At 40.8% G+C, this 15,428-nt stretch overlaps 2 protein-coding genes across 2 annotated transcripts; both read right to left on the bottom strand.

The window, feature by feature from the left end:
• Positions 1-2,806: 2,806 nt before the first annotated feature.
• LOC131970297 (extracellular calcium-sensing receptor-like) lies at positions 2,807-6,794 on the bottom strand. The gene is made up of 9 exons (XM_059331659.1): positions 6,595-6,794; positions 6,153-6,447; positions 5,911-5,997; positions 5,379-5,648; positions 4,882-5,088; positions 4,522-4,797; positions 4,000-4,224; positions 3,787-3,910; positions 2,807-3,708 (listed from the first exon to the last, which is right to left on the bottom strand). Exons 2-9 carry the CDS (start codon positions 6,411-6,413, stop codon positions 2,807-2,809), a joined length of 2,352 nt encoding a protein of 783 aa, XP_059187642.1. The 5' UTR covers positions 6,414-6,447; positions 6,595-6,794.
• A 3,203-nt stretch (positions 6,795-9,997) lies between these two features.
• Positions 9,998-13,939, bottom strand: LOC131970283 (extracellular calcium-sensing receptor-like). The gene is made up of 9 exons (XM_059331640.1): positions 13,740-13,939; positions 13,306-13,600; positions 13,064-13,150; positions 12,546-12,815; positions 12,050-12,256; positions 11,689-11,964; positions 11,191-11,415; positions 10,978-11,101; positions 9,998-10,899 (listed from the first exon to the last, which is right to left on the bottom strand). Exons 2-9 carry the CDS (start codon positions 13,564-13,566, stop codon positions 9,998-10,000), a joined length of 2,352 nt encoding a protein of 783 aa, XP_059187623.1. The 5' UTR covers positions 13,567-13,600; positions 13,740-13,939.
• Positions 13,940-15,428: the final 1,489 nt, after the last annotated feature.

The following is a 15,428-nucleotide window of genomic DNA, read 5'->3' as shown; positions in this document are numbered from 1 at the left end:
ATGTATATAATGAAAAGACAGACGTGCACAGTACTCTATCTTCACATAGTAGTTTCACTTGTTCTTAATCACACAACAATAAGCTTTTGTTTCTGGCTTTTATCATAGCTTAGTACATTGAACTTTATTTCCCTATAGGTGAGTTTTTTTTGCCACTTGTACCTGTCTCACTGATAAGCATATGTTTTTCTATATATTTCAGAATGACTACAGCCACTATGGCATCCAAGCATTTTCCAATCAATTCAGACAACAATGTGGATGTGTGGCATTTCATCTAACAATCCCAAAATCACTCACAGCAGCTGAGACAAGAAATGGCAGACAGGCTGCAGAGATCAACTGCACAGAGAATAAACTATCTCGTGAAACCTCTATCTGTGGATGTGTGGGCCTGGCTCCAGCCGCTGTGTGAGCATTTCCCAGGAGCTACTAAGCTACTAGGGGAATATTCTACCTAGTGAAACAACTATGTGTGGGCCTGTCACCAGCCACCATTTAGCCATTCCCCAGGAGCTCCTCGGCTACAACGGGAATATACTATCTCTTAAAACTTCAATGTGTGGATGTGTGGGCCTTGCTCAAGCTGTCATGTGGCCATTTCCCAGGAGCTACAAGGGGGAATATTCTACCTAGTGAAACAACTATGTGTGGGTCTGTCACCAGCCGCCATCTAACCATTCCCCAGGAGCTTCTCGTCTACAACAGGAATATACTATCTCATGAAACCTCTATGTGTGAATGTGTGGACCTGAAACAACTATGTGTGGGCCTGGCACCAGCCGCCATCTAGTCATTCCCCCGGCACTCCTTGGCTACAATGGAAATATGCTATCTCTTAAAACCTCTCTGTGTGGATGTGTGGGCCTGGCACCAGCCGTCGTTTGTCCATTTCCCAGGAGCTACTCGGCTATGAGGGAAATATGCTACCTAGTGAAACAACTATTTTTGGGCCTTGCACCTGCCGCCATCTAGCCATTCCCCAGGAACTCCTCTACTACAATGACAATATACTATCTCATGAAACCTCTATGTGTGAATGTGTGGACCTGGCACCAGCTGTCGTGTGGCCATTTCCCAGAAGCTACGAGGGGAATATTCTACCTCGTGAAACAACTTTGTGTGGGCCTGTCACCAGCCGCCATCTAGCCATTCCCCAGGAGCTCCTCGGCTACAACAAGAATATACTATCTCTTAAAACCTCTATGTGTGGATGTGTGGTCCTGGTACCAGCTGTTGTGTGGCCATTTATCAGGAGCTCCTCGGCTACGAGGGGAATATACTATCTGGTCAAAAGCACATTAGAACAGATGTGCTAAAATGAATAAATACTACATACATCCAGCAAACCACCTGATATGCAATAATATATTGATATTGTTCTTTAAATACACTAAAAGGTGCAGGATCTCATGAACTTTCTGCAGACAAGATTTTTCTTTTGGAAACTGACATAGCGTTGATAAGCAGAGGATGACCATCAGCCCAGGGATTTAATGTTGAGGTAGGTGGATGAAGAGTTGCAGTTGTAGCTTTGCCAATTCTTAAGGAATGTGGGTTGTAGCGTTCTGGAGGTAGGCTACAAGTCAGGCATAGATCATGCAATGTCAGAGGTTTGCACCCATTGATAATGAACATTTCGGTCACAATTTCGGTAGCGATGACTCCGGCATTTCATCATGGAATAGAAAGGACAGGTGGAGTTAGTTTTATCAATGATAATTTGGATATCTTCGCAGCCAAGCAGCAGCATTGACAGGCAAAGGGAGAGCTGGGGGATTTTCACACAGACCACCAAATTGGGAGGGTGTGTGATTGGTATAGGATGTATGAGGAGTGAGGCATGTCATGTGTATTTAGCAGAGCAGCTCAAGATGCCTGCCTGAACTAGCGCGCAGACGTCGCTCCATATTGTTGAAACACCAGAAAGTATGAGCGATGGCAACAACAATTTATTTGATCTAATTTCTTAGCAATATTTATTTTCAAATTTTTCAGTTAACATTCATTGAAATATTTTTCAATGTTCTCACGAAAACACTATACAACAGAAAAACACTTCAAAGTACACAGGCACAGAGTTATGTTAAATTTTTTTTTAAAAGTGAGCTTTAATGCTCCTGGTCTGGTCTGCAGCTTCCTGGGACAAAGCTTCACGTTAGCAGAACGGAGTTCTTCTCACATGATGACCTGACAGTCTTTACGCACATTATTAATAATATTAATGTTCTTCTTGATTAGGGCCATTGGTAGGCCTTAAAAATTATACAATGAATAGAAACAAAATACAACACAATAAAAAAATAAAAATAATAAAGTAACAATACACTATTTAAAAGGGACTTTGGACATCAAGGGGCAATTGCTCAAGCACCCCCAGCCGCCCTCACTGCATGACATGCTAATTTTTAAAAAACTGTTCTGAACAAGGCCAGTGTTTTACTATTTTAAGAAACCATTTAAATGCATTTTTACTTCCAGACTTTTATCAACCATAATTTGTCTTCAAACCAAATGTGTCTTGCATCCCAAGAAATGCACAGTTTAACATAAATACAAAACACAGGTCACTATCTGAAAGGTCCTTAATGCCTTACTCAGGAAGACTTTTTTTTCTGCAATCTGTGAAAAGCAAGGGACATGGAGGACATGTAAGTCAATATAAGATGACATCTGGTATAGTTATACTGAGTTGGGTTGGTGGGCCACATCAATTGTCTTCCATCTTTTCGGAGAGGGGGCACCTATTGTAATTGTGTGCTTATGAGCAGATCAGAGATGCATGAAATGATCTTTTATGACTTTATTATCCCCGACCCATGATTGCTTTCTTTGTGTTCCTCTCTGGTCTTAGCAAAATTATGAAACATTTGGGTCCAAACAGAGCCACCAAGAGACCAAAACTGGAGGCCAGGATGGCAAATACCTCCACTGCATCTGCATATTTTCCTGGAGAGTTGACATAAGCAGGAACAAAGGCCACCCACACAGCACAGAAGATCAGCATGCTGAAAGTGATGAGTTTGGCCTCATTGAAGTTGTCTGGAAGATTCCTTGCCAGAAACGCTAACAGGAAGCTGATAGTAGCTAATAAGCCAATGTAACCCAGTAATACAGCAAAACCAACTGTGGACCCGACTACACATTCATAAACTATCTTGTCATTGTGGTATTGAGTGTTTTTATGAGGAGCTGGTGAAGCAGAGACAAGCCAAGCAGTGCAGATTGCTGCCTGAATAGAAGTTAAAACCAGAACTGTTCCTCTCTGCTGCACAGCACCAAACCACTTCAGACTGGCTCCACCTCCTGGCTTGGAGGCCTTGAACACAGCCAGAACCACCATGGTTTTCACCAGGATGCAGGATACACAAAGCACAAAGCTGATCCCAAATGCTGCATGTCTCAGTTGGCATGTCCACAGTCTGGGACGGCCGATAAACAGCAGTGAACACAGGAAACATAGTTTAAGTGATGCTAGGAGCAGGAAACTTAGTTCTGAATTGTTGGCGCGTACCACGGGGGTACTGCGATGATAGGTGAAGATTACCAGAACAACAGCACAAACAAATGTGCCCAACAATGAGGCTGTAGTCAGGCAGATACCCAGAGGCTCATGGTAGGAGAGGAACTCAGTTTTCTTAGGAACACAGTGGTCACGCTGGGGGCTGGACCAGAAGTCCTCTGGACAACTGGTGCACTCCATGGAGTCTAAGAGAACAGAGGAGTTGTTTAGATACATATTAATTTTATTTCTCCAAAATGAAATATATACAACTGAATCCTAACCAGTCTTATTGCTGATCTTTCCCTCAGAACAAGGGATGCAGTCAAAGCAGCACTCAGGTTCCCCCTTCTTTCTGGCCATGCGGGTACCTGGAGGACAGCTCTCACTGCACACTGACCGGGTTGGCTGTATAATCAGAAAAATCTGTTATTCTGAGATATTTTACTGTGAAATCATCATTTATTAACAGTTCAAATCATAAATGCATGAGTAACCTGTTTGGATTCAGAGTTCCAGAAGATTTTGTCTTCATCCAGTGTGAGTTCTTCGCCTTCAGCTGACTCTTTAACCTCACCCACATTCTGAATCTTTGTTTGTCCGTCAGGGAGCCACAGCCAGTTCATGACATCATATATTGGTAAGGCATCACCATTCTTATCAAATGATACTTCATCACCAAAAGGTGTGGTGAAGTTGACGTTTTGCAAATAATGTACAAGCTGCAAATGGATGAGAGAAGACAAAGAAAAACATAACAGACTGTCCAAAAAATACAGTCATTGTTGTGCACATTCATTCTTAATTAACTTGTCATATCAATCAAATTCAGTGCAGAATTATGGATTTGGTCAAAACAGATGTATACTTTTTTAGATCACCATGGCACATTATGATTGTGTACTGATGTCATAAATTAAAATGTACTACTTTTTCAATTTTTTAACATGCAAATTATCTGTGATGGAAACACCATTTGCCATCTCACGATGGAGTACAGGTATAAACTAATATCACACCTGCCATGGCTCCAGTTTTTGCAATCCAGCATAACTGTTCCCGCTGAAAGGTCCTCTTCCTGGTACACAGTGCAGCATGTCATCAAGTGCATAGGCCAGAGCATACACAGACTTGTATACGTTGTACTCAGGCCTGAGTTCTGACACATCAAACAACTCCGTTTCTGCATTTTCTAGATCTTCCTGTGCAGTGCACAGTGCCCCTCCAGCTTCCACCCAACCTGCTGGAGGTGGTGCAAATCGACACTTAAACGTGTATTCCCAAAACTGATTAACCTAAAGAAAAAAAAATTAAGATTAACATAAGGATGATAAAGTGACATGTGAGTGCTCAAGAAAAAGGGGAAAAAAGGCCATAACTATGTTATTTCCATAGCTGCTGTTGTAGTGAAGGTCAGGACGTATTTGTAAAAGGAATTCCCTGAGTCCTGGAATTTCTCCTCGACGGATGGCAATTCCCAGAATACCACCCAGGTACGGCATGAGGCGGGGTGTCTGCAGCACGGCAGCTGATGTCCAAGCTTCACTTGCCATCCACTGCAGGCCTGTAACATTCTGCCTCACCACCTGTGCATTGCATTGTGTCACATATTTTTAAGTTTAGACCTCATCCACTCAGTTGGATATTATATGACACTTTTGTCCTTTCTCCTTTTGATTCAATCATAACATTACTCAGTGATTTACACAAATATTTAAACCAAGCTGATAAAGGTAACACATTTTGTATATATGATCAAATAAATGACTGCAACAGTGGATATGCAGAAAATGATGTAATTGCATTATTCTAGAACAAAATAAAATACCTTAAATGCTGTACATTCCAAAATTAATATTTTGCTTTAATATCTTACCTCCTCCATAAGGTTAATCATGTGAATCTCATGTGCAAACACAATGACCACACGAGCTGTGGATATTTTTATCAAATCGACAATCTTTCTAAGTTCAATTGGATCATTGCCCCAGGGTAAAATCTCAGCGTAGGCCAGACAACCTCCACCAGACTGAGCCAGGTCAGACTGAAAGGACCGGGCAGCGTGGAGTCCATAGTCATCATCACTGACCAGCAGACCTGCCCATGTCCAACCAAAGTGTTTCAGAATCTGAATCATGGCACGCACCTAAGTAAATTGAAAATAAAGAAAAAAAAATGTGCATGCTTGCAGAAAATGTATCTATGCACAGTATATACATTTTGTAAACAATTATTCTCTTTCAGGTGCATCATCTAATCCATATAACTTCACAAATGACATGTAAAGCACCAATACTATATTTTGTTACGAAGAAAGTCAGTTCAACTACATGTCCACACTCCTTACAGTAGTAGGATATACAGGTAAATATATTTAAAAAATATTGTTTTTTAATGCTTAAGTTTACCTGGAAAGTATCACTTGGGATTGTTCGAAAGAAGGATGGAAAGCGCTGACGATCACTCAGGCAGGGACATGTGGCAAAGTAGCTTACCTGTGAGAGACATGTGCACAAGGGGTCATTGTGTGCTGCAGGTTAGTAGATTCATTCAATATGTTTTAAACATTTAAATATGTCATTTCACTGAAACAGAACACTTTAAAATCATATTCTGATGACAAATGGAAAAAGATATTTAAGTAACTTACAATGGGCAACTTGTATAAACCTATTACACTTGACATGGCAATTGTAAACGTTGAGTATGAATCACCCACAATCCCCAGGACTGGAGGGGCCCCCACACAGGTCTCATCCAAAAGAAATTGCTCCTCTTGGCCACTAGCCAGTGATAATGAAGCACGAAATCCAATTCCAAGTGTGGCACAGTTGTCGTAAAGGCTGTATCCCAGAGTCACATTAGGAAGCAGGTTGGAATTTCTGTTGATCTCATCAATAGCAAAGACCATCGTCTGAGAATGCCTGAATCCTAGAATATCAAAGCTAAAACATAAAACATCACCAATTACAAGTTATTAATAATGTGTCACTATTGGGGAACTTGTGATATGCAAACAAAGTTGGGCCTTGGTTTCTTATGCATTGTCTATCCATTACTTTTGCTGTCTGCTACATCTGTGTGACACTCACCCTCGGCACCTGGGCTGATTTGGCTCTGTGGTGAAGGAAAGCTCAGGGAAGATAGATGAGTAGTGGACCTCAAACAGCCCACCCAGAACCACATCCCCAGCCTTGTGTATCCCATTGAGATGAAACTGTCTCCGCAATTTACAAGATGAGGAAAGGGAGGAGAAAACAGGCAATAAGAAAGAGAACAAAATCAAGACACACAGGTGTTTGGGAACAAATGCCCCCATAACTGCCCTCCTCCTTTCACCTCTTTTCTAATCCCTTTGCACAGTCACTGTATTTTATATACAGGACTATGTCCTCCCCTTTACTGATAGACGTCATCGTTTGTTTTATCTTTTACACCACTCATTTTAGCAGGAAATGTAGAGGCAGGAACTCACACACATTAAGAAGACGCAATGTCAAACTTTATTTAATTACATAATATTTGATCAAGACAGCATTTTTCACATGCCTTCTTTTCCAGGCTTAATTTTTTTTGTTTGAAAAAACACTTGTCAGCTTCCTAATAATCTTATACATTCTAAATAGATAACTATCTGGAGGGCTAATGTTGGTATGGCATTCACTACACTTATCTCTCTGTATACATATAATATGTATATAATGAAAAGACAGACATGTGCACAGTACTCTATCTTCACATAGTAGTTTCACTTGTTCTTGTCATTAATCACGTAACAACAAGCTTTTGTTTCTGGCTTTTATCATAGCTTAGTAAAGTGAACTTTATTTCCCTATAGGTGAGTTATTTTGCCACTTGTACCTGTCTCACTGATAAGCATATGTACTTGTCATTTTTGCAGACTGTGCTGAGTGATCTCTTTCAAATTAGAGGTCTTGGTCAGCTGGTGATCTTCTCAGGCTGGCTCTGGGTGGGCACAATAGGAACCACGGTGAGATTAGGAATTCTTCTTTTTAACCCTGCCATTAGTAGGCCAAACACAATAACATGATTTACAAAACCTTTTTCTATATATTTCAGAATGACTACAGCCACTATGGCATCCAAGCATTTTCCAATCAATTCAGACAACAATGTGGATGTGTGGCATTTCATCTAACAATCCCAAAATCACTCACAGCAGCTGAGACAAGAAATGGCAGACAGACTGCAGAGATTAACTGCATAGAGAATACACTATCTCGTGAAACCTCTATGTGTGGATGTGTGGGCCTGGCTCCAGCCGCTGTGTGGGCATTTCCCAGGAGCTACTAAGCTACTAGGGGAATATTCTACCTAGTGAAACAACTATGTTTGGGCCTGTCACCAGCCACCATTTAGCCATTCCCCAGGAGCTCCTCGGCTACAACGGGAATATACTATCTCTTAAAACTTCAATGTGTGGATGTGTGGGCCTTGCTCAAGCTGTCATGTGGCCATTTCCCAGGAGCTACAAGGGGGAATATTCTACCTAGTGAAACAACTATGTGTGGGTCTGTCACCAGCCGCCATCTAACCATTCCCCAGGAGCTTCTCGGCTACAACAAGAATATACTATCTCATGAAACCTCTATGTGTGAATGTGTGGACCTGAAACAACTGTGTGGGCCTGGAACCAGCCGCCATCTAGTCATTCCCCTGGTGCTCCTTGGCTACAATGGAAATATGCTATCTCTTAAAACCTCTCTGTGTGGATGTGTGGGCCTGGCACCAGCCGTCGTTTGTCCATTTCCCAGGAGCTACTCGGCTATGAGGGAAATGTGCTACCTAGTGAAACAACTATTTTTGGGCCTGGCACCTGCCGCCATCTAGCCATTCCCCAGGAGCTCCTCTACTACAATGAGAATATACTATCTCATGAAACCTCTATGTGTGGATGTGTGGTCCTGGTACCAGCTGTTGTGTGGCCATTTATCAGGAGCTCCTCGGCTACGAGGGGAATATACTATCTGGTCAAAAGCACATTAGAACAGATGTGCTAAAATGAATAAATACTACATACATCCAGCAAACCACCTGATATGCAATAATATATTGATATTGTTCTTTAAATACACTAAAGGGTGCAGGATCTCATGAACTTTCTGCAGACAAGATTTTTCTTTTGGAAACTGACATAGCGTTGATAAGCAGAGGATGACCATCAGCCCAGGGATTTAATGTTGAGGTAGGTGGATGAAGAGTTGCAGTTGTAGCTTTGCCAATTCTTAAGGAATGTGGGTTGTAGCGTTCTGGAGGTAGGCTACAAGTCAGGCATAGATCATGCAATGTCAGAGGTTTGCACCCATTGATAATGAACATCTTTCGGTAGCGATGACTCCGGCATTTCATCATGGAATAGAAAGGACAGGTGGAGTTAGTTTTATCAATGATAATTTGGATATCTTCGCAGCCAAGCAGCAGCATTGACAGGCAAAGGGAGAGCTGGGGGATTTTCACATCTAAAAAAGACCACCAAATTAGGAGGGTTTGTGATTGGTATAGGATGTGTGAGGAGTGAGGCATGTCATGTGTATTTAGCAGAGCAGCTCAAGATGCCTGCCTGAACTAGCTCGCAGACGTCGCTCCATATTGTTGAAACACCAGAAAGTATGAGCGATGGCAACAACAACTTATTTGATCTAATTTCTTAGCAATATTTATTTTCAAATTTTTCAGTTAACATTCATTTAAATATTTTTCAATGTTCACACAAAAACACTATACAACAGAAAAACACCTCAAAGTACACAGGCACAGAGTTATGTTAAATTTTTAAAAAGTGAGCTTTAATGCTCCTGGTGTGGTCTGCAGCTTCCTGGGACAAAGCTTCACGTTAGCAGAACGGAGTTCTTCTCACATGATGACCTGACAGTCTTTACGCACATTATTAATAATATTAATTATCTTCTTGATGAGGGCCATTGGTAGGCCTTAAATATATATATATACAATGAATAGAAACAAAATACAACACGATTAAAAAAAATAACATACACCATTTAAAAGGGACTTTGGACATCAAGGGGCAATTCCTCATGCACCCCCAGCCGCCCTCTCTGCATGACATGTTTTTTTTTTAAAAACAGTTCTAAACAAGGCCAGTGTTTTACTATTTTAAGAAACCATTTAGATGCATTTTTACTTTCACACTTTTATCAACTATAATTAGTCTTCAAATCAAATGTGTCTTGCATCCCAAGAAATGCACAGTTTAACATAAATACATAACACAGGACACAGTCTGAAAGGTCCTTAATGCCTTACTCAGGAAAACAATTTTTTTCTGCAATCTGTGAAAAGCAAGGAACATGGAGGACATGTAAGTCAATATTAAATGACATTTGGTATAGTTATACTGAGTTGGGTTGGTGGGCCACATCAATTGTCTTCCATCTTTTCGGGGATGGGGCACCTATTGTAATTGTGTGCTTATGAGCAGATCAGAGATGCATGAAATTATGTTTTATGACTTTATTATCCCCGACCCATGATTGCTTTCTTTGTGTTCCTCTCTGGTCTTAGCAAAATTATGAAACATTTGGGTCCAAACAGAGCCACCAAGAGACCAAAACTGGAGGCCAGGATGGCAAATACCTCCACTGCATCTGCATATTTTCCTGGAGAGTTTACATAAGCAGGAACAAAGGCCACCCACACAGCACAGAAGATCAGCATGCTGAAAGTGATGAGTTTGGCTTCATTGAAGTTGTCTGGAAGATTCCTTGCCAGAAATGCTAACAAGAAGCTGATAGTAGCTAATAAGCCAATGTAACCCAGTAATACTGCAAAACCAACTGTGGACCCGACTACACATTCATAAACTATCTTGTCATTGTAGTATTGAGTGTTTTTATGAGGAGCTGGTGAAGCAGAGACAAGCCAAGCAGTGCAGATTGCTGCCTGAATAGAAGTAAGAACCAGAACTGTTCCTCTCTGCTGCACAGCACCAAACCACTTCAGACTGGCTCCACCTCCTGGCTTGGAGGCCTTGAACACAACAAGAACCACCATGGTTTTCACCAGGATGCAGGATACACAAAGCACAAAGCTGATCCCAAATGCTGCATGTCTCAGTTGGCATGTCCACAGTCTGGGACGGCCGATAAACAGCAGTGAACACAGGAAACATAGTTTAAGTGACCCCAAGAGCAGGAAACTCAGTTCTGAATTGTTGGCACGTACCATTGGTGTATTGTGATGATATGTGAAGATTACCAGGACTACAACACAAATAAATGTGCCCAACAATGAGGCTGTAGTCAGGAAGATACCCAGAGGCTCATGGTAGGAGAGGAACTCAGTTTTCTTAGGAACACAGTGGTCACGCTGGGGGCTGGACCAGAAGTCCTCTGGACAACTGGTGCACTCCATGGAGTCTAAGAGAACAGAGGAGTTGTTAAGATACATATTCATTTTATGTCTCCAAAATGAAATATGTACAACTGAATCCTAACCAGTCTTATTGCTGATCTTTCCCTCAGAACAAGGGATGCAGTCAAAGCAGCACTCAGGTGGCCCTTTCTTTCTAGCCATGCGTGTACCTGGAGGACAGCTCTCACTGCACACTGACCGGGGTGGCTGTATAATCATAAAAATCTGTTATTCTGAGATATTTTACAGTGAAATCATAATTTATTAACAGTTCAAATCATAAATGCATGAGTAACCTGTTTGGATTCAGAGTTCCAGAAGATTTTGTCTTCATCCAGTGTGAGTTCTTCACCTTCAGCTGACTCTTTAACCTCACCCACATTCTGAATCTTTGTTCGTCCATCAGGGAGCCACAGCCAGTTCATGACATCATATATTGGAAAGACATCACCATCCTCATCAAATGATACTTCATCACCAAAAGGTGTGGTGAAGTTGACGTTTTGCAAATAATGTACAAGCTGCAAATGGATGAGAGAAGACAAAGAAAAACATAACAGACTGTCCAAAAAATACAGTCATTGTTGTGCACATTCATTCTTAATTAACTTGTCATATCAATCAAATTCAGTGCAGCATTATAGATTTGTTCAAAACAGAAGTATTCTTTTTTAGATCACCATGGCACATTATGATTGTGTACTACTTGCGCACTTTTTAACATGCAAATTATCTGTGATGGAAACACCATTTGCCATCTCACGATGGAGTACAGGTATAAACTAATATCACACCTGCCATGGCTCCAGTCTTTGCAATCCAGCATAACTGTTCCCGCTGAAAGGTCCTCTTCCTGGCACACAGTGCAGCATGTCATCAAGTGCATAGGCCAGAGCATACACAGCCTTGTATACGTTGTACTCAGGCCTGAGTTCTGACACATCAAACAACTCCGTTTCTGCATTCTCTAGATCTTCCTGTGCAGTGCACAGTGCCCCTCCAGCTTCCACCCAACCTGCTGGAGGTGGTGCAAATCGACACTGAAACGTATATTCCCAAAACTGATTAACCTAAAGAAAAAAAAAAATAAGATTAACATAAGGATGATAAAGTGACATGGGAGTGCTCAAGAAAAAGGGGAAAAAAGGCCATAACTATGTTATTTCCATAGCTGTTGTTGTAGTGAAGATCAGGACGTATTTGTAAAAGGAATTCCCTGAGTCCTGGAATTTCTCCTCGACGGATGGCAATGCCCAGAGTGCCACCCAGGTACGGCATGAGGCGGGGTGTCTGAAGCAAAGATACTGATGTCCAAGCTTCACTGGCTATCCACTGCAGGCCTGTCACATTCTGCCTCACCACCTGTGCATTGCATTGTGTCAAATATTTTTAAGTTTAGACCTTAGTGTCACTCAGCTGGATATTATATGACACTTTTGTACTTTCTCCTTTTGATTAAATTATAACATTACTCAGTGATTGACACAAATATTTAAACCAAGCTGATAAAGGTAACACATTTTGTATATTTGATCAATTAAATGACTGCAACAGTGGATATACAGAAAGCCTAAATGCATTATCCTGGAACAAAATAAAATACCTTAAACGCTGTACATTCCAAAATTAATATTTTGCTTTAATTTCTTACCTCCTCCATAAGGTTAATCATGTGAATCTCATGTGCAAACACAATGACCACACGAGCTGTGGATTTTTTTATCAAATTGACAATCTTTCTAAGTTCAATTGGATCATTGCCCCAGGGTAAAATCTCAGCGTAGGCCAGACAACCTCCGCCAGACTGAGCCAGGTCAGATTGAAAGGACCGGGCAGCGTGGAGTCCATAGTCATCATCACTGACCAGGAGACCTGCCCATGTCCAACCAAAGTGTTTCAGAATCTGAATCATGGCACGCACCTAAGTAAATTGAAAATAAAGAAAAAAAAATGTGCATGCTTGCAGAAAATGTATCTATGCACAGTATATACGTTTTGTGTTCAGGTGCATCATCTAATCCATATGACTTCACAAATGACATGTAAAGCACCAATACTGTATTTTGTTGCGAAGAAAGTCAGTTCAACTACATGTCCATACTCCTTACTGTAGTAGGATATACAGGTAAATATATTAAAAAAATATTGTTTTTTAATGCTTAAGTTTACCTGGAAAGTATCACTTGGGATTGTTCTGAAGAAGGATGGAAAGCGCTGACGATCACTCAGGCAGGGACATGTGGCAAAGTAGCTTACCTGTGAGAGACATGTGCACAAGGGGTCATTGTGTGCTGCTGGTTAGTAGATTCATTCAATATGTTTAAAACATTTAAATATATAATTTCACTGAAACAGAACACTTTAAAATCATATTCTGATGACAAATGGAAAAATATATTTAAGAAACTTACAATGGGCAACTTGTATAAACCTATTACACTTGACATGGCAATTGTAAACGTTGAGTATGAATCACCCACAATCCCCAGGACCGGAGGGGCCCCCACACAGGTCTCATCCAAAAGAAATTGCTCCTCTTGGCCACTAGCCAGTGATAATGAAGCACGAAATCCAATTCCAAGTGTGGCACAGTTGTCGTAAAGGCTGTATCCCAGAGTCACATTAGGAAGCAGGTTGGAATTTCTGTTGATCTCATCAATAGCAAAGACCATCGTCTGAGAATGCCTGAATCCTAGAATATCAAAGCTAAAAGAGAAAACGTCACCAATTACAAGTTATTAATAATGTGTCACTATTGAGAACTTGTGATATGCAAACAAAGTTGGGCCTTGGTTTCTTATGCATTGTCTATCCATTACTCTTCTGCTATCTGTGTGACACTCACCCTCGGCACCTGGGCTGATTTGGCTCTGTGGTGAAGGAAAGCTCAGGGAAGACAGATGAGTAGTGGACCTCAAACAGCCCACCCAGAACCACATCCCCAGCCTTGTGTATCCCATTGAGATGAAACTGTCTCCGCAATTTACAAGATAAGGAAAGGGAGGAGAAAACAGGCAATAAGAAAGAGAACAAAATCAAGACACACAGGTGTTTGGGAACAAATGCCCCCATAACTGCCCTCCTCCTTTCACCTCTTTTCTAATCCTTTTGCACAGTCACTTCCTTTTATATACAGGCCTATGTCCTCCCCTTCAATGATAGACGTCATTGTTTGTTTAATCTTTTACGCCAGCCATTTTTGCAGGTGATGTGGAAGCACATTAAGCCAAAATGTCAAACTTTATTTTATAAACAGTGCTTTATTTTACCAGTGTGTAAATGGAATGTATAGTAATGGTATGATATTGATTTCACAGTGGAAGTCTACTTCCTATGTGCTTTTTTCCAGGCTTTAGTTTTTTTAAATTTTAGATCAGCGACTTAATTATCTATTTCATTTTGAATAGATAAATACCTGTAGGGCTAATGTTTGTATGGTATACCGTAGACTTTACATCTAAAACATTGACAATGTTGTGAATCAGCCATAAACATGTACAGTATGAACAATTTATTAGTTTACAACTTTGACCCTAGCTTTTCTTTCTGATATCCAGTAGGTGGCAGCATTTAGTCATGTCCTAATTTATAAATTGTTATTTTTTCTTTCTTTAAAAAAAAAAAAATTCTAATCACAGCAGGATTTATTTTCAAATATTACCTGAATACCAATATTATTTTTTTCTAAACCTAAACCTTGCACAGTCTTAAAATGCAGCAGTTAAAATCAATATGTTATTTCTTCAAATTGTATATAATTTTTAAAATTCCAAATCATCACATAGTTTTGCAGGTCGAGCTTTACGTTTTAGTGATTTAAGATCTAATTGCACAAAATGGGCACTTAAAACCCAACCAATTCAACCCAGCTCAAGCTTTGAGGAAAAAAATCACGGTCATTAAAATGTATTATAATATAGTAACATATTATATTATTACTATAGTCATCAAGACTCATACTTCATGTGTGCCACATATTGTCATTTGTCCTTTGCCATTGCTTGATTGGTTGATCTGGCAATGACTCATATGACATATGAAATGAAGCAAGCATCACAGTTTTTATATAGTCTACTTCATACGACTTTCAGAGGATAAACTGGAGAACCACTGACACACACAGTCTTTATGGGGACAGTTTGGACACTGCATTGTACCCTTGTTGGGGCTCCTCCTTGGCTTCTTTTGGGGGTTTTAGTTAGTCTTCTTTTTCCAGTTTTCTCTGATGTGAAGGAAAGGGCAGAACTAAGTTTAGAGAGAGGTTTAGTGAATGAAGAAGAGACTATTGCAGAGAAGCCAAGCGGTTTGGCGATGGAGGGAGTGAGTGATGTTGGTTCCAGTTCACGTCAATGTGTGAAATTGGCAGACAGCGAGCCTTTGGCCCTGCAGTCGGGAGGGGATGTTGTGATCGGAGGGCTTTTCCCTCTGCATTATGTGGCTCCGAAGCCACAGCACAGCTACCACATCAAACCTCAGCTCACACCTTGTAGTGGGTAAGCGCAAGGATGCTGTTGATATTTGACTTAATAAAAAA

The sequence above is a fragment of the Centropristis striata genome, chromosome 4 (genome assembly GCF_030273125.1).
Source record: "Centropristis striata isolate RG_2023a ecotype Rhode Island chromosome 4, C.striata_1.0, whole genome shotgun sequence".
Classification (NCBI taxonomy): Eukaryota; Metazoa; Chordata; class Actinopteri; order Perciformes; family Serranidae; genus Centropristis; species Centropristis striata.
The sequence above is the reverse complement of the archived record's forward strand: the minus strand, read 5'-3'. Positions and strand labels throughout refer to the sequence as shown.

Coding starts and splice junctions, on each gene's coding strand:
- LOC131970283 (XM_059331640.1), bottom strand. CDS start 13,566: ATGGTCTTTGCTATTGATGAGATCAACAGAAATTCCAACCTGCTTCCT. Junction 13,151..13,305: donor GTTTATACAAGTTGCCCATT/GTAAGTTTCTTA, acceptor TGTCTCTCACAG/GTAAGCTACTTTGCCACATG. Junction 11,102..11,190: donor GGAACTCTGAATCCAAACAG/GTTACTCATGCA, acceptor ATGATTATACAG/CCACCCCGGTCAGTGTGCAG.
- LOC131970297 (XM_059331659.1), bottom strand. CDS start 6,413: ATGGTCTTTGCTATTGATGAGATCAACAGAAATTCCAACCTGCTTCCT. Junction 5,649..5,910: donor TCCCAAGTGATACTTTCCAG/GTAAACTTAAGC, acceptor CAATTTACTTAG/GTGCGTGCCATGATTCAGAT. Junction 4,798..4,881: donor GCAGCTATGGAAATAACATA/GTTATGGCCTTT, acceptor TTTTTTCTTTAG/GTTAATCAGTTTTGGGAATA.